Raw genomic sequence first — 9,725 nt, 5'->3', positions numbered from 1 at the left:
TTCTTCAGGACGCTCCACAGGACGTTCTTTACAGAAATTTTTTTAAAAAGATTCGGAGTTAGCGGAGAGGCATACCCAAAAATTTTTTCTTCGAACCCTCCTGCCCCTTCATCGATTTCTGTGAGAATCGGGAAGATTATATACTCGGATTCCTGGGTTACTTTCTGTCATGTAAAGGGGGTTTCCCCCATTAGTAAGTAACTAATTGTTTGTCAGTTAGTGGGTTTTCCCCATTGACAAGATACTGAACGTTTTGTCAAGTAAGTGGGGGACCCCTCATAAATGGGCTAGTTCTCATTGACAAAGATCTTAATAACTTTTTATCGCGTAAGCGGATAAGCTCTCATTAGCAAGGTTCGGAAGAGCTCTCATTCATATCAGAGGCTCATCCGAGAAGAGAAAAGACTTGTAGATTACGTCCATGAAGTCTTATGTCCAATATCATTAGAAGCTTGAATGGTCCTTTTCGATCCTCGGTTCTCTCTTGAGGATCTCTATTCGAATAATTTTAATCCGTTCTCTTGGCAAAGAGAAAGAAGACACGGATCTGTCAAAATCGATTTCCATTCTCTCTCTCTTCCTCGTCGAGGAAAGAATGTAGTAGAGAATTTGATGCTCAAATTACTACAATATTTACGTAGTTTATCTCTGCGTCATATTACTTACGTATGGGTCAAGTCATATACGCATATCGTATTTACCTCTACTGATAGCAACCGAAAGGACTGTTGTGCTAAGTGTATTTATTCAATATTCCCTGCAACTTTCCAAAAGTTTCCGGGGTAAGAACAACGCTTAAGGTATTGTTACGACAACAACAACTCAGCTTCTGCAATTAGCGAATTCTGTTTCGTTTATATATGCCTGCTTGAGAGTTTCCTTTTGCTCGATAATATCATACCTATTCCTTTGTAATGGAGTAGCTGGCAACTCAGGCAGAATGGTGCGAGACGATGAATGAAGGCTGCTGTTACTGTGTGATTAACGCAGTACCGGCTAGCTCTCTGACATGCGCGGTCGGTTACGTCTCTCTCCCCTGCGGGAATGGCTGACTAGCCGTATCTCTGCCCTACAATCATGGATTTTAGCCTCGGGTTGAGGGGATTTCTAGTAATCATGAATGAACATGCCTTCCGTTTACTTAGAAAGTTTCAACAGAGATATCTCTTAGACCTGTTCGGTGCGGTTTACCGCACTGTAATAGAGTTCTGTACGAGTCTACCGCGGCATATCACTATGTAATGCTCTCCTGTTTATGCAGCACAGCCTTTTTAGGGAAGGAAGCATGCTTTGTGAGGGAATGGATGAGTCTGCTGGGGACCATTTCCTCTCTGGAGAAGCTTGTTTCCCTGAATAGACTGCAATTCAGACCTCTACAGTTTTTCCTAACAGAGAACTGAAATAACATCAAAAATCTAGAAATAATTCTAACATCTCTCAATGCGTTGACGACCACCTTAGGTGATAGCGAGAGGGTGCCAGGCATCTAGACAGAGGTTACCAGAATGTCCTGGCACATAGTCTAAAAGAATTGGGAGCAATTTGGTTGGCTCTCCAGTTCCTAAAAGAGTGAGTTTTGGCCGAGTGGTCAAAATCATCTTAGATAATTCCACAGCTCTCTCATGTCTCAAGAGGAGAGAGATGGTTATGGGCATAAGCATATAACGTAACGATCCTCAAGAGGTTCGATACACGAGTACACGTCCGTGCGGATCTTCTCGATCGACGACATCAACTTCCAAACTGAGTAATCCTCGTTTAGAATTGTGGTGAGAGTTGTAGAGACACTGCGGTCGTCCTTTCGTAGATTCTTCGCAATAGTGAATACGAAGAAGAAGCTTCTACGTTGCTCCCTTATTCTCGATCCGAGAGCAGTAGCAATAGACGCCATCCTATAGTATGGAATGGGGATAGTTGGTTAGTCTCTTTTCCCCTATTCAAAGCTTAGGAATATAATTAATTGCTGGCGTCAGAGGGAGCGACAAAGACGCTGATCGCTCCAGGTTGGTCTTTGAGAGGCTGGATGCACAGAGGCCACGTCCTTCAGAGAGCACTTTCCAAGGACCCTTCCCGAGAGAATCGGTCTACTCTAACAGCCTCGCTTCGAGAGGTACCTAAAACCTCTCCCCTCTGAGTCTGAATGCGTTCAGATTGTAGAGAAGCGAGAGGATCTTCAAGTTTATGGCAAGTCCCATTTCCAAGACATAGCAGTGCTGCCTATTTTGCAGTGTACAATTGGACTGGACCGTTTCTGGGATAGTGTAGGAAGAAAGACTGTTCCTCCACCTTGAACTATGTGTATTAATTTACCGTCTTCCCTTTCCGTCTGAAGTATGGGATAAGCTATCCCACCCTCCAAAACAGTCGCAACTATTGTAGAAGACGGAAATATGTTGTTGACGGCCTCTAGGCTCAGAGATTCGGATCTGTCAAACAAAAAAGCCCTTCACGATCTTTAAGGTCTGTGGAAATCTTGAAATTGTCTAGATCGAAGCTGGTATGGAACTTAGACGTGGTCTGAAGTTCCGGATGTCAAAGCATTTCGAACTTCTCCTTTCTGTAAACTTATACACGTGTCCAGAAAGGCTAATTTCTAACCACTCTAGCTACGGCTAAGAGGGTTAGTGAGGTTTTAGCCATCATCAGAGGTTTTGGCGTTAGAGAACATAATGCGGTGGCTCTCTAAGGCTTCCTTTCGTGCTAAGTACGAATACCCATCTAACCCTTGGCCCAGAGGGCTGGAGATAAAGGGGATGGCACAAATTATCAGGCAAGAGCCACAGAGAGTCCTGTGCCATGTCGGGGCTGTCAAGTTTTATCTTGATAAAACTAAAGGAAGTCGAGGTCATTCGGACAATCTGCGGTGTTCCGTAAAAAGACCAGACTTGCCCATGTCCAAGAACACCCTGGCATTATAGTTAAGGAGTTCTTTTAAACAGTCTCATTCATTATGTTTGCATAAAGATTTGAGATTTTTTAAACTGAATGCTCAAGAGGTGAGGGCGCGGCCTCGGAAGCATTTCAACAGAGCATGACACTCAGTAACATCCTGAGTTTCACGTTTTAGCGAAGCAACTCTGTGTTCACATCACACTCCCGGCGGGATGTGAAGACGACATATGAGATCTGCAAGTCGCTAGGACCATACATATCCGTAGATATATTATTGGGGGCAGGAAGCAGCACGAATCCTATCCTATAGAAAAGGGATAGGTGTGCTTTTAACTTTGAAGGGTCGGTCGCTTGAGGCTCGTTCCCTTTCTTTAGCCTAGAAGTTATGGAACTAACTTTGATAGGTAAGGTCAGGTGGTGGTTTTAGCTTCGTTGCCCTCAGAAGTATGGTCATATGGTCTAGTCACATTGTGGTCACGCCCCCGTTGACAGATCATCTAGAGTGCACCAGCATTACAGGTCTCTACCTTGCTGGCAACTCTAGTAAAGCAGAAGCAGACTTTGGTGACAGTAATCACGAAGTCAGCTATGCTAAAAGGTAGGGAACCAAGATGTCTATCATCTACATAGATTTGTTTCCTAAAATCCTATTCTGTCTCATCCCACCCTCCAAAGGTGGGATTCAGCTATATATATATCTGACAGGTAAGTTTCATGAACAAAATGTTATTGTTATAATACAATAAAGTTTGTTCATACTTACCTGGCAGATATATATATAGCTGTATTCTCTGAAGTCCGACAGAATTTCAAAATTCGCGGCACACGCAGTGGGCGGCCAGGTGGTAGTACCCATTCCCGCCGCTGGGAGGCGGATATCAGGAACCATTCCCATTTTCTATTCATATTTTATAGTGTCACTGTCTCCTGAGGGGAGGTGGGTGGGCACTTAATTATATATATCTGCCAGGTAAGTATGAACAAACTTTATTGTATTATAACAATAACATTTTTATTAATATACTGTGCTAAACTATAAAGGATTTTTATCATAGTATGCGTTTTTTAAAAGCGTCGTTAACTCGGAGCGTCGGAAGCATCAGCGTCGTAACCTCGGAACAAGCGTCGTAACCCAGGACGGATTTTTCCATTGAATATTTAAGAAAAAGCGTCGTAACCTCGGAACGTCGTAAGCCGGAACCATCGTAACCCGGGGACCGCCTGTATATTATTTGATGCTCTCATGCTTACAGAAGCAAAATAATGGACTTGCTAACTTTTCGATATAACGAGTTATTAATCGAAGGGTTCAGTAGCCTCTCTGACAGCAGGCTCAGTAACGGCACGGTTCGTTCCTGATTTCGTTCCCTGTCTATCTTGAAGGGGGCTCGATCCCAAGGAGGGAAGAAATGATTTAAATCAATTAAGCCATTTCCACAGCTCTCTCATATTTCAAGAAGTATTGAGAATCTCTTTTTTTGCCTCTGTTTGCGTTAACAAGAGAGAATCTGTTTGGAACACAGACACGGAACGTAATGATCCTTAAGAGGTTCGCTGCACGAGGTTGCACGTCTGTGAGAACCTTCTCGATCGACAATATAACTATTGACTTATGTCTAATTTTAGTTGGAAAGAGAGTTGTGGAAACCTGCGAGATGTCTTCGTCATAGATCTCTTCGCAAGGTGGAAGACAAACATGCTGCCTCTATACTGCTTCCTTATTCTCGAACCAAGAAAGGTAGCAATATATGCCATTTTTAGTTTATAAGGGGAATAAACTTTAGTCTTTTTTCCCCTAGATTTATACATTCTTAACAGATATTAAGATAAATGGGCGTCAAAGGAAGAGAGAATGATAATTTATGCCTCATTTTGGTCTTAGAGAGATTGGATTCACAGAGGTCACGTTCTTCTCACAGCATGTTTTGGAAGTCTTTTCCAAGAAAGTCTGGATATTCTATCATCATCTATTATAAATAGACCTTAACAACCTCTCCATGACCAGAAGTGGACATGAATGAGAGGATTTTTCAAGGTGAATGACAATAGTCATGGCCAGGACATAGAATTGCTGCAAATCGTGCTTGATGGAATGAGGAGACTGTCCTCTTCCGATACCTCTGTGAACCACATAGAGGTTTTTTTCTTCCTTTTCAGAAGGAAGAATCACCTTTGTATATATCTGCTATCAAAGAGCGCAGTAAAAGGCTATGCTTTGTCTCTACAATGGGAATTGGAGATAGCAGAGGATTAACAGCTTCGGGATCTTATATAATACCTCCATTTGACAAGAGTAGGATATCATGTACTTCTAATGGGATCTTTTGTGGCCACAGATTCCGGGTTCCAACAAGATGGAACTGCTCCTCATCAAACTTCTTTGAGAAGTTTTATGAGGGAATTCTTTGTTTCTCTTGGCCCTAAACGTCCAAGAAGGCAAAGTGAATTTTTTGGTGCATTGGAATCTCGCATCAGATTCTGTGGAGACTCGGCTATGGGTTCTTGCCAGCATAGTATATCTGGTAAAAGAACTAAAACCCTCTATTCCTGACTCAACGCTTTCAGAGGTTTCGTTGTCCAGGCAGGGTACTTACGTTTTTATCTACAGAAGAAGGAATGGTTTAAACGTTTGCCTACAGAGTCTTTGGGATGCGATGAGGGCTCGAAATGCTTCCCAGAAGGTATTCAGAGGGATACAATAAAGAGCTAGAAATCAGGAGTCCTCCCAATTTCAGCTCGGAGTCTCCTTCGACTTCCAAGCTCCTTCCCTTCCTTCGGACAAGGATAGGGAAGATTCTGCAACGAAGAACTTCATCAACAGATAGGAAGAGATCTCGTTAGAAACGGAGGGATTCAAGAAGGATCCTCCTCGGAGGAAGACTCTTATCTCTCTTACTGTTAGATATCCTATCGTCTAATGGATGTAGCTGACTACAATCACCTCCCCTTGCCGGAGAGGCCAAAAGCTCAAAGTGGAAGAATTTCTTCCACCCTTCTCCAGTCTCCTGATAAACTATTGTGGAGGCTCAGGACTTTCGGACAATGTAGCGCCAACCAGGCGCCAAATGCCAAAACAGGCGTAAAATGTGGACATCGCCAGACATCCTCGAGACTCTACTAAGCTCGAAGCTCCAGCAAGTGGAGAGGAGTCAGCCAGGCGCCAAATAGTGCCAGTCTGGAGCCAGGCGCGAGGCGCCAGCCAGGAGTCGGGCGAAAAGCGCCTTCCAGGAGCTAGGCGCCAACCAAGCGTCAGGCGCCAGGCAGGCGCGAGGCGCCAGCCAGGCTCTAGGCTTCATCCAGAAGAGATCCATTTCAAAGAAAGCCCTGGTCTTCTTTGAAACAAGTGTGATCGCTAAAGCACTTCATGAGTAACTTGATGATTCCTTCAAACAGCTGAGAATTAAAAGCGCATGAAGTGCGAGCTTTTATGAATTCTTGTTCTTTCCATAACAATATGTCATGAGGACATATTAGCTGTCACTTACGGGAGATGCAACTCTGTGTTGACTTCCCATTACACGAAGGAGGTCAAGTTGACCTACGAGAGATCCTTCTCTCTTGGTTATACGTGTCTACGGATACGTTGCTGGGATAGGGAGCCGACACTGATCCTTAACTAGTCAGTTAATTTTTATTTTAACATAGTGTTTTTTCTTTGCGTTGTTTGAAAGGAGTTTGGGGATAACTCTTTTCAAATTAAGCACAAACCCTCGTGTTAGGATCAGGTGATCAGGATCGGTGTTGTGCTCCTTAATTATGCCACTAGGCATAGGTGTATTGTCATGTAAGTGGATAAGACCCCTTTGACAAATGACCATTAGATTCTGTTGAGTAAGTGGATAAGACCCCATTGACAGATCTACAAGAATTCTTAGCCATAGGTCACATCCTCGCTGAGGCTCTTGAGACGAAGCAGACTTCTAGCAATAGCTAGGAAGTCAACCCTTCTTCTAAACACATAGGAACCAAGGTTTTATTTATTTATTACTTACAACGTATGTTGTTTACCTGTCTAATCAGTAATTAGCTGTCTCTTACCCTCCACCAAAGGTGCCGATCAGCTAAGTATATATCTGACAGGGAAGTTGAATGTATGAAAATCATATTGTTATTGTACAATAAAGTTTCATACATACGTACTTACCTGGCAGATATATACGATTAAATGGCCCACCCAGCCTCCCCTCAAGAGACAGGTGGAAGAGAAAATCTGGTTCTAGAATGGTAATGGTTCCTATTCCTGCCACCTGGCGGCGGGGCGGTAGATCACCTGACCTATCTGCAGCATGTGCCGCGAAATTCGAATTTCTGTCAGGACGACGGAGTCTATAGCTAAGTACTATATATCTGCCAGGTAAGTATGTATGAAACTTTATTGTACAATAACAATATATTTACTTTCAAAAATTGTAATTTTTTCATTTGACTTTTGTTTCATGTTCTGTACTATAGACAACTTGGGTTGTAGTTAAACATGATGCTTGTGAATGAGCATATTGCCTGTGTTTCTGGAGAAAGGCTGTGTGAAGCTGGCAGTAACCATATTGCATAAGGAACATATTCAACTGAAAAGTACATTTATGCATCTTTAGCTAGTCAAATTACTCTTAAACTAAGGAGATTTACAAAGTGAATCCATACAGACTGGGTGGGCGGGACTCCCCGTAGTCGGTTAGTAAGCACATACACCACCTTCTTTAAGATTAAACGGCCAGTCTCCATCTGTGTTGAAGTAGTATATTCTTATTGTAAAGACCTCAGGTTTGTATAGTTAGGAAAAATATAAATGATCCTTTTAAAATTTGTAATTTTTAAATTTTATTTTTATTTCAGGTTCTGTATTACGTATAGACTAGGTACTTGAGTTGCAGTAAACATGAAGCCTGGGAATGGGCATATTACCTGTGTTCCTGGAGAAAGGTTGTGTGAAGCCAGCAGTAACCATATTGCAGGAGAAGGCACATACTCATTTAACAAGTACATTTATGCATCTTTAGCTGGTCAAGTTACTGTTACGACTAAAGGAGATTTACAAATTGTAAAGGTGAGTTTTTATCAAGCACTTTGAAAACTTAATTGTTCCTACACGACATACAAACCATTGGTCCTTTACATTAGGTGAAGCTGGAAAATGGCCGTTATTCTTGAACAAAGTGGTTAGGCACTAACTACCATCCAGTAGGCAGGAGTACCTGCCTCCCCTGACAGAAACATTCCAGTTTGTTTTTGACCATCATACGATGTGGACATGTTTTTGTGAGCTCTTTGCCTAATTGTTGTTAAGCTCGTTTTCTCTGGTAGGATCTTTTCTTACTTTATGTGTACTATGCTGTATATAGTGTGTATGATTTTTATTAATATACAAATCTACAATTTATTATAGCCTTGTGTAGGCCGTCTTCCCCCAGCACGTGTCTCAGGGTCGGCGGCCATGGGCGCAACATTTGCTCACCTATCATTCATTCTCATAACCTCTGCTTGTAAGGGCTTTACAGTATATATTTTGTGACTTTTGTTGATTGTTGCTCTTTGCCACTTGTGCTATGGGCGAGTCTGCCAAGAGGAAACTTTTGAATAATGTTTCTGAGCGTCATCAGAAAGTTTTTTCGTTTCCAACGGCACCCTTGGTAGCCACCCCTTTGTCCTTGTTTCTCTCTCCTAGTAATCTTTCCTTATGCCGGTCTCGCCTTCGCCTTTTTTGCTCGCTTGTTGGGCGAAGATTGCCAGAGGGGTGGGTATTGGATGATCTCCTCACAAGTGCCTCCCCCTGCATTGTATGGTAGTTACCCTCAGAGCAAGAGGAGTTTATCGCTACTAATCAACAGGTTGACAGCTAGCATCGTAGGCACAGCAGTTAAATGGCTGGATTGTCAGTATTGGTGCCCTTTCCTTTTGGATTTTCAACTATGGGGCACTCCTGTATGCTGTGGCACTGCCATGTTGTACCTGTGGTCTATCTACTCTTGCTATGCCTCCTGTCTTGATTGTTCCGGTTTCCCTGGTGACCAGTCACTAGGTAGCTCCTGCTGTGCCTCCTGCCCCTGCTGCCCAGATTGCTCCTGTGGCTGATACTGACATTCCTGTAGCTCTTAACCGAGTGGGGAGGAGGCACTGAGTTCTCTCGTTGGCTCTTCCTGGCCTTCAGACTCTGTAACTGAATCGCATACCTCACTGGGTCTTGCATTTCAGGAACTGTCTGGTGCACAGACTTCAGTTTGCACTCCTGTTGCCAGTTGTAAGAAGTCCGCTTCTAAGACTTGTGCTATGTTGGGGTCTTGGCCTAGCTGAGACACTCCGAGTACTCGAGTTTCTACAGAGTCTCGAGCATCCTGAACTGGTGCCGGAGAGACCTCTCACCATTCTGGTTCAGGCACAGGGCAAAAAAATAAAGCCAAGACATGTAGGTGTCTCGGCTGTCCTTGCCACTACTGCACCAGTGCTTGGCCAGGGCCTAGTCTGGTGCCCTTGGTCTCTGACTCAGCACCTGGTGTCTCTGTCTTGACCGAACACCTGGAGAAGCAGGAAGGAGATTCCCTTTAGAAGTCATATGGAGCTTCTTAGGGACTGCCTCTCTTTGGGGAGGCAAGGTTCTCTTGTTGGCTCTTCCCGCTTGTAGGGTGGGAGCTGATTCGCATTCTCTTCTGGGGTCTCGTGTTTCAGGAGTCTTGTGGGCTTCACGCCCACGAGACTCCTAAAACACGAGGCCGTGCCCTTGTTCCCAGTTTTAGAAGAGTGCATCTAAGACTGGTGCTGTGCCTGACCCTTCCCAGTTTCTTAGGAAGCCAAGAGGAGACCGCTTCCAATGATCAGTCTTACGAGATTCAGGAGTTTCA

At 43.6% G+C, this 9,725-nt stretch overlaps 1 protein-coding gene across 1 annotated transcript in view; it reads left to right on the top strand.

Moving 5' to 3' along the window:
* LOC135207256 (exosome complex component CSL4-like) overlaps positions 1-9,725 on the top strand; it is a 118,176-nt gene that overhangs the window by 7,939 nt on the left and 100,512 nt on the right. Inside the window, exon 2 of the mRNA XM_064238910.1 lies at positions 7,726-7,936. Coding sequence (XP_064094980.1) covers positions 7,769-7,936 — 168 coding nt within the window. The 5' untranslated portion in view covers positions 7,726-7,768. The remainder of the gene's footprint in view (positions 1-7,725; positions 7,937-9,725) is intronic.

This window comes from Macrobrachium nipponense, chromosome 32 (assembly GCF_015104395.2).
Source record: "Macrobrachium nipponense isolate FS-2020 chromosome 32, ASM1510439v2, whole genome shotgun sequence".
Taxonomy (NCBI): domain Eukaryota; kingdom Metazoa; phylum Arthropoda; class Malacostraca; order Decapoda; family Palaemonidae; genus Macrobrachium; species Macrobrachium nipponense.
This window is presented reverse-complemented; position numbering and strand designations above follow the sequence as displayed.